The sequence below is a fragment of the Dictyostelium discoideum genome (genome assembly GCF_000004695.1).
Source record: "Dictyostelium discoideum AX4 chromosome 5 chromosome, whole genome shotgun sequence".
In the NCBI taxonomy this organism is placed as follows: Eukaryota; Evosea; class Eumycetozoa; order Dictyosteliales; family Dictyosteliaceae; genus Dictyostelium; species Dictyostelium discoideum.
The window spans coordinates 1003454-1021029 of NC_007091.3; the positions used below are offsets into that span (position 1 = coordinate 1003454).

The window sequence follows — 17576 nt, forward strand, 5'->3', positions numbered from 1 at the left end:
TTAAATTAAATTATTGTATTTTTTTTTTTTTTTTTTTTTTTTTTTTTTTTTTTTTTTGTATTAAATAATAAAAATAAAATTAATTTATATTTTATAAAAAAAAAAAATTAAAATTATTTTGAATAAATAAAATTATAAATCGTTAAAATGTTTTTATTTAAATGTATCAATAATTAATAAAAGTTAGAAATAATATAATAAATAATAATACAAAATTATTTAAAAATAATGAATGATTATTTAAAATTGAATTTGAATTTCCATAATAAGTTGGAGCAGTGAGAAATCCTAATTCACCTAAATAGAAACTTATATTTCCATATGGAGTTAACTGAATTGCTAATGATAATGTTGGAGATGAATCTAATACCATATTAGTTTCACAATCTATAAAAACAAAATCCAATAAATCACAATCCATTTTTGTACCTTCAAAACATTTATCTCTAATTACAACTGATACACCATCTGGTTTATATTTACCAATTTGAATTGGATTATTTCTAATAATAATAATAATAATAATAATAAAATTATAATAATAATTAGTATTGGTAATAATTATTATTTTTGGAAAATAAAAATTAATTTATTGAAAAAAAAAATAAAATAAAATAAATATTTATAATTAACTTACCCTTCTGAAATTACACAATAATCTTTTTCAATATAATTAACTCTTTCATGAACAATTTTTGTACCATTAATACACTCATCAAATTTATAATAAATTTTACAATCGTCAGAGTCGCAATCACAATTTTCAGAGACATAACAATCAGCATCTGTTTTATTACCCATTGATGATCTTTCACATGTTAATTTTGCAAAATGAAACCATAATGTTCTGAAACAATATTCATTCGATGCAATTAATGCTCTTTGATAATATAATTCACCTGTACAATCTGGATATTGATATTGTTTATATACATATTGTTTCTTTGAAAAACATTTATTTATATGAAATATATTTATTAATAAATATAATATTACAAGATATTGGAAATTTTTATTATTAAAATGAACTTTCATTTATTTTATTTATAAAACTATTGATTATTTAATTTTTATTTTTTATTTTTATTATTATTACTATTTCTATTATTAAAAGTTTTTTTTTATTGTTGTTGTATTTTTTTTATTGCTGTTGTAATTTTTTTTATTTTTTATTTTTTGTATTTTTTTTTTTTTTTTTTTTGAGTGCGAGTGTGTGAGTATATATATATATATTTATATAAAGGGTGTTTGGGAAAAAAATTAAAAAAAAATGTGTTATTTCGTTGAAAGAATTATCAAAAAAATTAATGATAATAATTTTAATTTTACAAACAAAAAAAAATAATTATAATAATTAAAGGAAAAAAAAAAAAATCTTAATTTTTTAAATAAAAAAAATTAAGTTGGATAATAAGATTAAGATTTTCAAAGTTTGTTGTTTTAAATTTGGTTCTTAAAAAAAGTAAAAAATAAAAAAAAAAAAGATTTAAAATATAAAATATAAAATATAAAATATAAAATATAAAATATAAAAATTTATATTGATAATAAAAATAATAAAAATAATAATAATAAATTTGAATAAATAAAAAAAATAATTAATTTTAAATAAATAAAAAAAAAACAATTAATTTAAATATATAAAAAATAATAATTTGAAAAAAAAAAAAAAAAAAAAAAAAATTAATAATTAAATAAAAAAAATAATAAGAAAAAAGAATGATAAATAAAACTTAACTGAATCCATTTATGATGTTTTTTTTTCTTTCCATTAGTGGTACTTCTATCTCACAAAAATAATTATAATTTATACCCCCACCCTCAAACCCACACCCACACCAAAAAATATTAATATGATACATATAATCAACATTCAGTTAATATCAATGCCAATTCATATGTGCTATTTTTAAAAACAACCAAAAAAAACAAAAAAAAAAAAAAAACCATGAATTATTTTGTGTGAGTGTGGTTTGAGGGTGTTTGGCATTTAAAATAATTGTTTTTTATCGACAAATTACAAAGAAAAATAATTTAAATTTTTAAAACATGTATAAAAAAAAAAAAAAAAAGTTATAATCTAATATCTCAAATTTATACATATTTTAATGACATTGAAATTCAAGATTAAATTTTTTATATCGAATTTGGGGATTAAAAATAAAAAAAATAAAAAAAAAAAAATGTCTTTATTGTGCAATAATTTATTTTTATTTTTTTCTATTTTTACCCTGTTTGTTTTTTTTTTTATGAAAATAATATTTGGTTTTTTTTAAAAAAAAAAAAAAAAAAAAAAAAAAAATGGGAAAAAAAAATTATTTGTGGTCGATGAAATCGAATTCCTGTAGATTTCGTGAGATATTATGATAATATATTTAAAATATTATTATTGAAGTACCTACTTGCTAAAATGAAACATCTTTTTTCATTTTAGCATCACCTAAAAATTTTTTAAAAAAAAAAAAAACTAATGTTTCACTTTTGAGTTGACTCTTTGTTTTTTCGCATGGATCTTTAATCCTAAAATTAAAATATGTGTGCACATGTATGCAAAGATTTTAATTTTAATTTTAATTTTTTTTTATTTTATTTTATTTTATATTATTTTTTTTTTTTTTTCTATTATCGAAGTCAAATAAATTTTCTCATATTAAACCGCTCTTATATCAATGGCATGCTCTACTATAGAGAGATGACTCATAGAGTCACCGTAGTGCGGTCCCTTTTGCGGATTTTTTTTTATACAGCTAAATTAACCACATCCAAAATCAACTCTAACAATTAAAACCAATACTCTTATCACAATCATGATCAACCTATTCAATCACCAATTCACAATCAGAATTACTTGGTGAAGATATAACTTGATCTTCCATTTATTAAAATTAAGTTAACCATTGTGGTATTAGGATGTTTTTTGATAAAAGAAGTACTTTTGTAAACTTACCACCACCACCAATTTAATTGTATTTATATAGGTTCAGTAATGGCAGATTGTTAAAAACTTTTAAAATACTTTTGGAACGAAAACAATGATAAAGTAAACAAAATTATTAAAATCATATATTCAACAGATTATTTGAAATTTGAAAAACAAAGATTTGAAAAGAAAAAATGTGCAGATACAAAAATTAAAAGAGACATTACAAACATATCATGTTAAAATATCCATTAACTCAAGCTATGGGATGTGATATTAGGTTAACCAATCAACAATCCCAAGAACTCTACAAATTAATAATCGTTACGTGGTGTCATTTCAAATTAGAAAAAATTTATTGTCATTGGTAAATATACATAATTCACATACACATTGATGATGGTGATGATTATGATGATGATTAAATTATTAAATTTTTTATTTTATTATTATCAGTTTATAAAAACGCAAAATTTAATTCAGGTTTAAAGGTGATAATCATCGTACGATTAATGAAGATTATACATCAAAAGTAAGTATTATATTCATATGATCTACACAAATCAAAAACTATATCACAAACTAACCAGAATTATTTTTTTCATAAATGTATGTACAGCGTTGTTGCAAGTGCGTCATTTCAACTAAAGACATTGTAATGGGAATGTTTTCAAAGAGAAAAAGGTGAATTCAACCCAGATAATCATCTTTAAAAAATTCATCAAAGACAATCCTCAATTCCGACATCAACCTCTTGAACAATAAAAATATTATTACCAATTAAATTTTACAAACAAAAAAAAGAAAAAAGAAAAAAAGAAAAGAAAAAAAAAGAAAAAAGAAAATTCAACTTTTTTCGTTGAAAGAATTATTCAAAAAATTAATAATAATTTTAATTTTACAAACAAAAAAAAAAAAATTGTATAAATAAAAGTACAAATTAATTCAAAGTTTTGTGTTTTTTTGTTTTTGTTTTTTTTGGTTGTTTTTAAAAATAGCTCATCATAATAATTGGCATTGATATTAACTGAAGGTTGATTATATGTATCATATTAATAATATTTTTTGGTTGGGTGTTTTTGAGTGTGGTGGTACAAATTATAATTACTTGTTATTTTGTGTGTGTATGTGTGAGAATAGAATGATATATAAGTACTACTAATGGGAAGAAAAAAAACATCATTAATGGATTCAGTTAAGTTTTATTTATCGTTCTTTTTTTCTTATTATTTTTTTCATTTAGTTATTAATTTTTTTTTTTTTTTTTCAAAATTATTATTTATTTTATATATTTAAAATTAATTATTTTTTTATTTATTTATTTATTATTTATTTTTATTTTTTATTTTTTTATTTATTTTATTTTTTAAAAAAAAAAAAAAAAAGTTATAATCTAATGTCTCAAATTTATACAAATGATATTTTAAAGACTTTGAAATTCAAGATTAAAATTTTTATATCAAATTTGCGAATAAAAAACAAAATGGCCATTTTTAATTTAATGTTGTGTTTATTGAAAATTTTATATGATAATTCGTGGTACTATTTTTTTTTTTATTTGAAAAACAAAAAAAATAAAAATTAAAAATATTACTTTTTATTAATATAATAATAACAAAGCAAACTAAATTGAATTTTTTTTTTTTTGTTTCTTTTTTTCTTTTTTTTTTCTTTTTTTTTCTTTTTTTTTTTCTTTATTCTTTTTTTTCTTTTTCTTGAAATTATTTGAAAAAAAAGACACAATAAAATAAATTGTAACTAGATTCGTAATTAATTAATATCTTTACATGTTATTGGTTGAGGTTTAATTTCAAACAAACTACTTCCATGGCAACTATTCAATATATTGTATGGTGTGTAGGTGGAAATATTATTATTGACAATTTCATTAATAAAATTAAATTTATTGTCTCCATTATTGTTTTTATCAGTTCTACTATTAATATTATTATTTTTGGTATTATTATTATTATTATTATTATTATTATTACTATTACAACTATTAATATAATTATTATTATTATTATTATTATTATTATTATTATTATTATTATTATTATTATTATTATTATTATTATTTTTATTATTATTATTATAATTATTATTATTAACGATTGAATCTTGTTTATTTTTGAAGAAATATTGTTTACATAATTTTAAAGTTGGTAATAAATTTTCAACATTTTGAATTTCGAAATAGTCATTAAAAGAAGACATCTTTAAAAAATTAAGATTTTAATTATATTAAAATAAATAGATTTTATTTGTTTAATTATTTGTTTTTTTTATATTTTTACTAATTTGTTATTACTATTTTATTTTTTTTTTTTTTTTTTTTTTTTTTTTTTTTTTTTTTGTTTTAATAAAAAATTTATTTTATTTTATTTTATTTATTTTATTTTAAAGTAATTATACACATATATTTCCAATAATTTAACTTTTTATTTTTATTTTTTTTTTTTCTTTTTTTTTTTTTTAGTTTTTTAAATAAATCTGCATGACATTTTTTGACAATTAATTTAAATTTTTTTTTTTATTTTTTTTTTTATTTTTTTTTTTTTATTTTTTTTTTTATTTTTTTTGTTTTTGTTTTTTTTTTTTTTTTTTTTGGGGAAATTTTATTTAAATAAACTGCAAATTTGTTAAGATAATATTATTATTTTAGTGAATTTATTTCGAAAAATTTGTATAATTGGGTGTGCATAAAAAAAAAAAAAAAAAAAATAATAAAAAAAAAAAATAAAAAATATTTAAAAAAAAAAAATTAAAAGTAAAAAAAAAATAATAAAAAAAAACATTTACACACAGGATAAAAATATTAAAATATTTTGCATTTAAAAAAAAACTATTTGTGTTTAAGAAAAAAAAAAAATAAAAAAATATATTTTTAATTAAAATAAAAAATAAAAAATTTAAAAAAAAAAACAGAGTTATTATTATTATTAATAAATATAAAAACAATAAAAATGATTAATAATTGCAATTACTTATCAACAGACTATAATGAGCAAGCAGGTTGTATACCAATTAGAATTAAAAAACTAGAAGGATCAACCAGTTCATTAATAACATTAGAAGATGTACAAATTATGTTGGTAACATCAGGAACCAGTGGTATAAATTGGGTGTTTCCAAAAGGATCAATTAAAAAATCCGAATCAAGTAAACAAGCAGCAAAGAGAGAAACCTTTGAAGAAGCTGGTATCAAAGGTAAAATATTACATCAACTCCCCAAAATCACTTTAGCTGATCATAATAAAGGTGTAAACATTACTTATTATCCTTTATTTGTTGGTAAAAAAAAGAATACTGTAAGTTTATTATTATATATATATATATATAATTATAATTATTATTATTATTTATTCTCAATTTATTAATAATCTATTATACTTTATAGAAAAAAGAATGGATGGAACAATCAAAGAGAACCAGAAAATGGTTTAGATTATCAAATGTATTATCATTTATTGTACCAATTAAACCACATATTGAAGCTGCCATCGTTCATATACAAAGATCAATTGTAACATTACAACAACAATTGAATTCTCAATTTGATCTTATCAATACACCAATTGAAAATTTCCCCTTGGATGAAATCACCGAATTTGTAATTGAGGAATGTAAAAAACAAAAAAAAAAAGATAAAAAAGGTAAAAAAGATAAAAAAGATAAAAAAGATAAAAAAGATAAAAAGAAAAAGAATAAAGAATTAAATGGTAATAGTAATAGTAGTAGTGGTAGTGAAAGTGAACCAATATCAAATAATAATAATAATAATATTCCAATCATTAATAATGAAACATCTCCTGTATCACAATAATAAACTGATAAAAATCTAAAAATATTAAAAATCTAAAAAAATCTAAAAAAACCTTATATAAGGTTTTAATAATTTTTTAAAAATAAAAATAGGTTATGTTTTATTAATTTTTTTTTTTTTTTTTTTGTCTTAAATTTCAAAGATAAAACAGAAGTCCTCAAATCGACTTTTTTTTTTTTTATTTTTTTTTTTATTTTTTTTTTTAATTTTTTAATTTTTTTTTTATTTTTTAAAATTTTTTTTTCATTTTTTTATTTTTTTTTTTTTTTTTTTTTTTTTTTTAAAAAACAAAATTTTTATTTATTTTTTATTTTTTTTTTTTTCCTGCATTGGCACAGGTCACCTTCCCAAATAAATATCCCAAATAAAAAAAAAAAAAGCCATTCTTATGATATGATCAAAAAATAGGGGATTTTTTTCAATATCTTATTTGGCTCAAAATTATAATAATAAAAAAAAAAAAAAACAAATTAAATAAATAATAAAAAAAAAAAAAAACTCTTAATAATATTTTTCAAACTTTTTTTTTTTTTTTTTCAAATAATATATTAAAAAATATCCCCCATAAAAATTTTTTTTTTTTTTTCACAATTAAGTTCTTTTATAATATATATATATAAAAAATATATATATTTTTAAAATAAATAAACCAAAAAAAAAAAAAAAAAAACCAAAAAAAAAAAAAAACCCCTTTTTTATTTTTTTTTTGGGGGGGGGGGAATCAAGTTTTTTAAAAAAAAAAAAACACACACACACATTCACCTACATAAAAAAAAGGGAATAGAAAAGAGAAAAAAAAAAGGATATCAATAAATACAATAAAAAAATGGAGGCATTTAGAAATATTAAAAATAAGTTTGCAAAACATATGGCCGCTAGGAAAATTAGAGTACTATGGGCCGATTATTTAAAAGTTGCAGACATAAAGTAGGTACTAAACAATTTTCATCTCTTTCTTTCATTTTTATATCTCATCCAATCTCCTTTCATAAACAATACTATATTTAAATCATATCATACACATAACACTTTAAATTTATAATGTTATAATAACTAATATTATAAATTTTTTTTTTTTTTTTTTTTTTAAAAACATTATAAAGAGATTCACATTTAATGGTACAAAAATTGAATAAATTTTTAGATTCATTTCAAGAAACATATAAAGAGTTGGTAGATTCAGGTCAAATTAATTCATTCGATTTAGATAAATTCTTTGGTGATTGTTCAGATATCTTGGTATCATTATTAGATTTAGTTGAAAGAGAGTCGTCATCATCATCATCGTCTTCTACTTCAACAGCAATAGTAAAACATACAAATAAAGATGAATCAATAGATTATATAGTTGAAATTATAAATAAATCATTAGGTGTAGCTGAATTGATATTACATGTAAGTGGTAGTTGTAGTAGTGGTATATATATATATATATATATATGCTGATAATATTTAATACTAATATTAAATAAAATATAGGATGAAAAATATAGATTGGTAGTTAAAGAAACACCAAATTTAATAAATAGAATACTTACATTATTGGATACATTAAGTACAAGTGAGAATAAAAAAGTATTATTAAGAGTTATTAGTGCAGTTGGTGAGAATACAGATAATAAATTAGAGATTGGTAGATTGGAAGGATTTAAGAAATTATTGGTTTTAATGCATAACGATAAGGAGTTAACTCAAGAGATTTTAAAAACTATTAAACACTTTTTAGATATAAAACAAACATTACCTTCAGAGGAGGAATTAATAAACAATATGAAGAAATCATTATCAATGTCTTCAATTAGTGAATTTGCAAGATTAAAAATTGGTTCTGTAGTCTCTGAAGGTTTTAAAGTTATCGTTGGTGAATTTCAAAAAGTTTTCTCACCAAATGATGAAATTCATCCTGCTATAAAACAATTAATTGGTGAACAACCATTGTATGTATATAATAATATATTACAAATACAAAAGTTATCTCATATTAACATTTTTTATTTTATTTTATTTTATTTTTTAAAATAATATAATAGTAATAGAGGTATTGATATGACAGAAGAAAGTTCATTCATCCCATCGCGTGAATCTATTGAATTTGCTTTAATAGAATTACAACATAGTGAATTGGTTAAAGAGAATAGTATTAATAATAATAATAATAATAACAATAGTGTTATTGAAGAAATCGACAATACTATTACACAATTACCATCACCACCTATAGCGGTATCATTACCAAATCCTAGCATTCCAATCCCAATTTTAAATGGTAATAATGATAGTAATAATAATAATAATATTTATTCCGAATCTTCTAGTAATTTAGAAAATAATTCAAATGAACTACAACAGCAACAAGAAGATAATAATAATAGTTTAATAACAGAAGAAGAATTATTAAAAGATTTTATGCGTGTTCAAGGTGCATTAGTATCATTAACAAATTCAATTAAAGAGGCAGCACAAACTGTACAATTAGATTTATTGGAAACCATTAGTAAATTGTTATATAATAATCAAAAGAATCAAATTGAATTTAGAAATATGGATGGTTACTCTATATTGATTCATTTATTCGATAATCATTTAGAAGATTTCGGCACAATTGAAGGCAGAGAATTCTTGGAGAATTGTTTCAATTTGTTTTTCGTTATAATCATTGATGGTAATAAATCAAAGAGAATTACAAATATGGATGCTTTAGATCTATTGTTTCAAATTCTATTAAATTCAAATCAAACAGAAGTTCAATTACAATCTTTAACATGTATTCAAGATTTAATTTCAATTAATCCAATCAATATTATTAATATTAAATCTATAAATGGTATTGATAAATTATTTCAATTATTATTAATTTTAGAAAAGGTAATTATTTAAAATTATTATTATTATTATTTTTTTTATTATTACTTTTTTTTTATTTTTTTTATATGTATTTAACAGTCGCTCAGCTTTTGGAATCTAATAGTCCAATAAGGAAGGTTAAATACTAGATTAATAATTTATTTATAATCATTATCTATACTACTATGATTATAAATAAAATTGTGGTTAGAATATAATCATAATAATAATTTTTTTAATATATATTTTCTTTTTAATTTAAAATATATTTTAATTATTATTTTCCATACATTACTTTTATTAAATATTATTATATAAATTTTATTTTATTAAAACTATTTTTTACTAAAATAACTTTTTTTTTTTTTTTTTTTTATAATAATTAATAAAGAAAAAAGAAAATGAAAAAGAGAAAAATAAAGAAAATGTAGAACAAAGAAATGAAAATATAGAAGAAGAAGCAGGATTTGAATCATATCAACGTCAACAACAACAACAAACAGATAATTTAGTTGAAAAAGATTTAACAAAGTTATTATTAGCAACAAGTGAATTAATACTTTATATTGGTGTTTTATTTAGTAAATATGATACATACGTATTCGATAAGTATATATCATTATTGGAGAATTCAAATGTACAACAATCACATACATTAAATTGTTTATTACTTCAATCATCTATAACCATCTTATCGGATACAATCTATCATCAATCACTACTATCAACTAAAGAGGGTTTATTACCAAACTTTGTCGATTCAATTAGATCAATTCCATCACAATTTCAACAATTATTAATAGAAGAACAAAATCATCAAAAATTACAAGATGAACAATTTGAAAGACAAGATTATTTATTAAATCAAAGAGTAGTACAAAATGGTATTGTTAATAATAATAATAATAATAATAACAATAATAATAATAATAATAATGAAGAGAAAGAAATAAAAATAGAACAAGATGATAATAATTATAATAATGAAGAAGAGGAAGAGGAAGAAGAAGAAGAAGAAGAAGCGGAAGAAGCTGAAGAAGAATATAGAATTAGAATTGATATGGAAGAGAAAACAAACTATTTAATTCAAAAACAAACTAGAATCACTGAAAAGGCTTTATTGGTTTTAGAGTTAATTATTATGTATATCCATTATTCATCCGATACTTTATTTAATGACTTTTTAATCAAATATGATGGTTTCAAATTATTTGTAACATTATTAAAACAAACAAATATCGATAATGATTTATTCGATCTTTGTATTTGGAGTATGTGCAAAATAATCTCTCGAGAAGGTAAACAGTTTCAATTATTTTTAAATAAAAATACTCCTCTTACTCCTTCAACACTATCACCATCACCATCACCATCTTCTACCACAACTACAACTACAACTTCAACTACGACTACAACCACCACAACATCACCTTCACCATCATCTTCAACTACAACAAAAACAGCAACCACTTCAATTAATTGGAATCAAATAATTAATAATGATATGAATATTTTAATTCAGTTATTAGAAGATAATCAAATATCAGACCAAAAGAAAGAATCAATATGTTATTGTATTGCAGAGTGGTTACATCAAATAGACTCTAATGTTGCATCATCATCATCATCATCATCAACAGGTGATAAAAAGGATTCATCAAAGGTTTTGGAACAAAAACAATTTTCAAATTTATTGAAAATTAAATTCCAAGAGTTAGGTTTATTACATATTCTAATTAACATTATTAAAAAGAAGAGAACAGAGGAATCTCAATCATTGGTTTATGCATCATTGGTTGCAATTTGTGAATTATGTTTTGCTTGTGAAGAAAATAAACGTGTAATTGATCAATTGGGTTATATGTCTTTATCATCATTAGTAAAGAATACAAGTGTACAAATCGATGATTATCTATATCAATTATTGGTAGAATTAACTATGAATAAACCTGTGGTAATAAGATATGAAACTCAATATCTTAAAGAATTCTTCTCACCAAATCTTTATAAAATCATTACAAATATTTTATCACCTCAACCACAATTCACTTTTATTTTACCACACTCAAAGAAACATCATGATATTTCTTCTTATAACACTTCAGTTTATCAACAACAACAACATCATCAACAACAACAACAACAACAACATCATAATCAACAAGCACAATTATATCAACAACAACAGCAGCAAATTCAACAAGCACAATTATATCAACAACAACAATTATATCATCAACAACAACAACAACTTTATCAGCAACAATTATATTTACAACAACAACAACAACAGCAACATTTATATCAACATCAAATTCAACATCAACAATACCAATATGGTGATGAAATTAATTTAGGAGATGATAATATTGATTTTCCAAAAGATTCTCCAATATCTAGTCCATCAACAACACCAGTTGCTTCTTTATCAAACTCATTCAATGGTTACCAAGGTATTCATTTATATCAACAATATCAATTACAACAACAACAGCAATTACAACAGTTACAACCAAGTTTATCGCATCATTTACAACAAAGAGTTGGAATTGTAAGAGTACCAAGTTTTAAAAATTTATTCACAGTAACAAGAAGAAATAGTATTGGTTCTTGGGCTGGTTCTTTTGATGATTTATATTCACAACAACATTCTCATCAAATACCAACATCATCACAACAACAACAACCACAACCACAACAATCACCAAGAGATAATGCCAGTGATGGTGGTAATGGTACAAATAGTATTTCAAAGAATTCATCACATCCACAATTAGCAGGTTTAGAGGAAGAGAAAGAAACCATCTATTCTTACACTCTTTTGGGTAGATCAAGAATTAGATCTCCTGATGCAGCATTGATGTTGGTTGATTTATTACCACAATGTCCACTAATTTCCCAACAATTGAATTTGGTATTGTTAATGAAAATTTTAGAATCAAATCCACAAAATAAAAAAATGTTATGTTCATCACAAGGTTTGAAATATTTATTAAATCTCTCTCATCAATGTCCAGAAGAATTACAATCCTATTATAGTCGTGTCATTGTTATTTTAGGTTTATATGATATTTCACCAGCTGAAGTTAGACTATTATTTGATTTGGCTTGTTTCCCATCATTTGATACTCATCCACATTTAAATCAATTACAACAGCAACAACCAACAACATTACATCAAAGTTCAAATTCAACTGGTAGTAATGGTAAAAGAGAAAAGAATAGAAAATATGAATTACAAATGCAAGTTTTATATATTATTGGCACTTTAACAGAGAGAAAAGCACCACCACTTTATTTTAATTTCGATGGATTCGATAGTTGTATTAAGACAGGACCAATCGATAAATTCCCTTCCGCTAGAAATGGTTATACATTTAGTTGTTGGATTCGTACAAATTATTTCCTTAGTGATGAATCTGGTTTATTCAGTTGGCAAGATCATTCAAATATCCAACATAATCCACATAGTATCTTTGAGGTTTATTTCAAATCTTTACCATTGGGCAAATCATCAGAAACTAAACGTTATCTTTGTATTCAAACTAGAAATTATCCATCACCACCAGAAACTTTTTCATTCGATAAATTTGCTTTCTCTGAATGTGGTAGTTGGAATCACGTTGTTTTAACTCATTCAAAACAAAAAATAACCTTATATGTCAATGGTAAATTCATTCAAAATTATAGTACACTTAATTATCCAAAATCAATAACAAAAGATAAACCAATCTCTGGTTGGATTGGTAAAAGAATTTATTCAGAAAATACTACCAACACCGCCACAAATAACACTATTAATGGTACAACTCCTCAGTTTTGCGCTAATACAAGTGGTAATGTTGCAGAAAGAGGTTATTTTTGTGGTTCAATGGGTACAATTCACTTTTTCGATGGAATTTGGGACGCAAATGCTTGTCACAAAGTTTGTAGTAGAGGTAATCTTTACAATAGTACCTATAAATCATTAGGAGTTGATAATAAAGAGTTTTTAGTTATAAAACCTGCTCCAATCCAATACCAAACTTCAACCACTACACTCAGTAATAGTTTTAATAGTAGTCTTCTTAATAGTGAACCTCCACCATCATTAAGTTTCTCAATGTCTGGAGATAACTTTTTCCAACAACCATCACCACAACAACAACAACAACAACAACAACAACAACAACAACAACAACAACAACAACAACAACAACAACAACAACCAACAGGATCAAGTAATACAACATCACCAGTTTCAATTTCTAATACTATTAATAGCACATTAACAATTGATAGTCAATCAATTTCAAATTCTCCATCAACTCCGTCGGGTAAATCTCTACCAACAACGACAACCGCAACAACAGCAACAGCATCAATAACATCACAAAATCAAAGTGAAAATTCACCATCTTCATCACCATCAATTAATAGAACTCAATCATTTTCACAAGAAAATGATGATATTACTAGTGGAAATAATAATTTAACATTATCAAATGGTGGTGAATTATTTAAATCAATACCAATTATTAATGTACCAAACGAAACTCAAGGTGCTGTTATTGAATTTATTGGTGGTGTCAATGTTCATCAAACAAGATGTCTTAAAGATGTAATTAAAGAAGTTGGTGGTATTCATTTATGTTTCCCATTTTTAGATATGGAACCAGCTCAACAAGTTGCTGGTTTAAGAATCTTATCTGGTCTATTGAACAAGAGTGAATCCAATAAAGCACAATTTAGAGAATTGAATGGTTTTGCTATCCTCTACTATCTATTAAATAGATTCTCTGTATCAAATATCTCAAGTCCATATAGTGAGCTATCAATGGAAACATTTGAAATCATTTTCGATCTTTTATTAGATGGTATGAATAATACAGGATCCGATGTTAAACATCTTTGGAGTAATGATTGTTTAACTTTAATCTTGGATTTACTCCAATTCTGTAGTGAAGATCTTCAATTACATGTTCTTAAATATTTAAATACAATGCTATTAAATTCACCTGATACTCTTAAACTTTGGATCACTCAATCCGATAATGAAAATCAAAATCAATCAAATCCACATTTAACTCCAAGTGTTACTGGTATAACTAGTGGTACTGATTTATTAAATGAGCATCAACATCAACAACAATTACAACAACAACAACAACAACAACAACTTTCAAGTAGTAATAATAATGCAATTTCCTCAAATACTATATCCCCACCTTCATCCATTTTATCATCAACTTCAACAACAACTACAACAAACATTACACAATTAACAACTACAATCAATTCAAATACGACAACTCAAGTATTATTATCATCATCTTCCTCAACTTCAGTTACAAATTCAACATCAAGTAATCTACCAGCATTTTTAAATACTGTAAACATTTCCAGATTAAATTATTTATTGGATATGGCAATGAAGCTATCCACAGATTCAACCTTTTTGTTTGGTATTATTAGAAAGATCCTTCCATCAATTGGTGCTGAAGATGTTGAATCAATTTTCGAATTTTTAACTGAAAACAAAGAAGGCTACTTTGAAAAGATTGGGACAAAATCAAAGATATTGGAATTGGTTTATGAAGAGATGAGAAAATGTCCAACTCTAGTCGACCATCTAAGATCGATTGGTGGCTTCAATCTTGTATTCTCTTTAATTGAAATACCAAGTGAAGAAATTCATATATTGACAATTAAATTAATTGGTCTATTATTGCATTCCAATAATAAAGCAGCTCTATTGTTTAGAAAGAATGGTGGATTCGATGTTTTAGCATCAATGATTTCAAATTATTCAATACCATCAGCTTCAGTTTGTAGAACCCTTTTACATCTATTGGTTGATCAATATAAATTCGATCCAAAATGTGTTCCACCAGAAACTAAACAAAGATCATTATCTTGGATATCTTTAGATTTCTTTTCACGTGATAAAAGTTCAGATTCTCTCTCAACTCTAGCTTCTTCAACAAATGATCTTTCAGAACCAGAGGAATCCCAATCATCATCAACAACAACAACAACCACAAACACAGATGAAGTATTAATTACAGGTGATAAAACTATTGTATACCCAGAGGCTTTACATTCACTATTTACCATTATTCATAGTTATTATTTATTACCAATTGATGTAATTAGATTTGAAGAAATTCAAAAAATTCAAGTCACTCTCTATACTGAAATTGAACAACTTTTTGATAATACAAATATGGATATTTTATGGAATCAACCTTGGTTTGAATGGGTTTATCAGTTAATTGATTTTTCAAACTTTGTAAATAATAATAATAATAATAATAATAATACTGTAAATAATAATAATAATAATAATAATAATAATAATAATAATAATAATAATAATACTTCAACTAATAATAATAATAATAATAATAATAATAGTATTAATAATAATAACAATTTAAATGGTAGTGGTCAAAATATTAATACCAACCTTTCACCATTCCAATTCTCAAAATCAAATATTGCTTATGTTAAATTATTATCAGTTTGTAAAAAATTGGTACTTTATGAATTAACCAAAAAACAATCAAAAATATTAAAATTAAAAGGTATGTTTAAAAAAAAAAAATAATAATATTGTAAAAACCATTCAAGTTTGAGCACTTTTCAAAATTTGAAAATTATGCATATTAATTTTATATGAGCTCCCATATAAAAATATTTGAAATTACAAAAAGTGCGCAAATTTGGATGGTTTTCACAATAATAATAATTTAAAAAATAGTACTAATATTAAAAAAATTAAAAAAAAATTTATAGAAATTTGTATAGATAATGAAGAATTTTATGTTGATATTGTAGATTCAGTTATTGATTATTTTGAACAAAATTCATATGTTTTACCAGATAATTCAACAGAATTAATAAAGAATTTGGTACAATTCTTTAAATCATTGGATGATTTAACAGTTCCATATCAAGTTTCAATGAGAATTATTGATTTAGTTAATTCGATTGCATTCCAAAATACACCAGCCATTAGATTGCAAATGAAATCCAATGGTTTGGTTGAAATTAGAGATAACCTAATCATTCTATTATTAGGAAATAGTAATACAAGAGCAGACTTTTTTAGTAAATTTGATTTCGAGTGTGTAGCTGATCAAAAAGCATTTAGAGATTCGGGTGGTTTATTATATCTTTTACAATTTTTCCATCAATCCTATGGATCATTCGATAGACAAATGGAGATTTATCATGTATTAAAGAATGTAATGAGCTCAAGTAGTGAAGAGAATAGAAAAATCATTTCAAATATTTTAGAAGATCAAGTTACTATTCAAATGTTTTTTGGTGAAGATTTATTTGGTAAAAACAACAACAACAACAACACTAATAACAATAGCAATAACAACAAAAAGAATCAAACTCCACCTACTTTAATTAATGATAATGATTTCAATTTCGTTGAATGGTTTAACTCTGAAGAACTATCATCAAAGAGATCAGATTTTAAGAATAGAATTGAAAAAGTGTTGGCACCAATTGAAAATAAATTCAATAATCAATTAGATAAACTTATGAAATTAAAAGAAAAGAGAATTAAACAACGTAGAGAAAAGATTTTCAAACAACAATCTGTAATCTCAAAACTATTACATGAAACAAATGAAAAACGTAGAATTCGTTCAAATAAAATGAATTCACTTTATCTTGCAAAATCTCAATTAATTCCTTTTAAATCTCAAGAACGTTTAAAACTTGGTAAAGAAAGAGCATCACGTTTATCCCCTGTTTCAATTTTAAATTAATTTTAAAATCAATAAAAAAAACAAAACAAAACAAAACAAAACAAAACAAACAAAACAAACAAAACAAAACCTTTTTCATTTTAAAAAAACCTAATACTTTTTGTTTTTATATTTAAATATATGCGTGTTTTGTTCTTTATTTTTTTTTTTTTTTTTTTTTTTTTTTAAATAAATAAATAAATAAATAAATAAAATAAATAAGTTATTATTATATATT

At 22.4% G+C, this 17576-nt stretch overlaps 5 protein-coding genes across 5 annotated transcripts; 3 read left to right on the forward strand and 2 right to left on the reverse strand.

The window, feature by feature from the left end:
• Positions 1-166: 166 nt before the first annotated feature.
• On the reverse strand, positions 167-1035 carry DDB_G0288033 (hypothetical protein; the record flags this gene model as incomplete). Its single annotated transcript, XM_631856.1, has 2 exons — positions 167-503; positions 638-1035. The coding sequence occupies 2 exons, from the start codon at positions 1033-1035 to the stop codon at positions 167-169; spliced, it is 735 nt and encodes a 244-aa protein (XP_636948.1).
• A 2121-nt stretch (positions 1036-3156) lies between these two features.
• On the forward strand, positions 3157-3678 carry DDB_G0288035 (hypothetical protein; the record flags this gene model as incomplete). The annotated part of the gene is made up of 3 exons (XM_631857.1): positions 3157-3253; positions 3377-3452; positions 3648-3678. The coding sequence occupies 3 exons, from the start codon at positions 3157-3159 to the stop codon at positions 3676-3678; spliced, it is 204 nt and encodes a 67-aa protein (XP_636949.1).
• Positions 3679-4690: 1012 nt separating this feature from the next.
• On the reverse strand, positions 4691-5137 carry DDB_G0288037 (hypothetical protein; the record flags this gene model as incomplete). The annotated part of the gene is made up of 1 exon (XM_631858.1): positions 4691-5137. One exon carries the CDS (start codon positions 5135-5137, stop codon positions 4691-4693), a length of 447 nt encoding a protein of 148 aa, XP_636950.1.
• Positions 5138-5886: 749 nt separating this feature from the next.
• DDB_G0288039 (hypothetical protein) lies at positions 5887-6746 on the forward strand (the record flags this gene model as incomplete). Its single annotated transcript, XM_631859.1, has 2 exons — positions 5887-6231; positions 6321-6746. 2 exons carry the CDS (start codon positions 5887-5889, stop codon positions 6744-6746), a joined length of 771 nt encoding a protein of 256 aa, XP_636951.1.
• Positions 6747-7572: 826 nt separating this feature from the next.
• On the forward strand, positions 7573-17359 carry DDB_G0288041 (hypothetical protein; the record flags this gene model as incomplete). Its single annotated transcript, XM_631860.1, has 6 exons — positions 7573-7673; positions 7850-8141; positions 8226-8683; positions 8777-9611; positions 9982-16156; positions 16368-17359. The coding sequence occupies 6 exons, from the start codon at positions 7573-7575 to the stop codon at positions 17357-17359; spliced, it is 8853 nt and encodes a 2950-aa protein (XP_636952.1).
• Between the last annotated feature and the right edge of the window lie 217 nt (positions 17360-17576).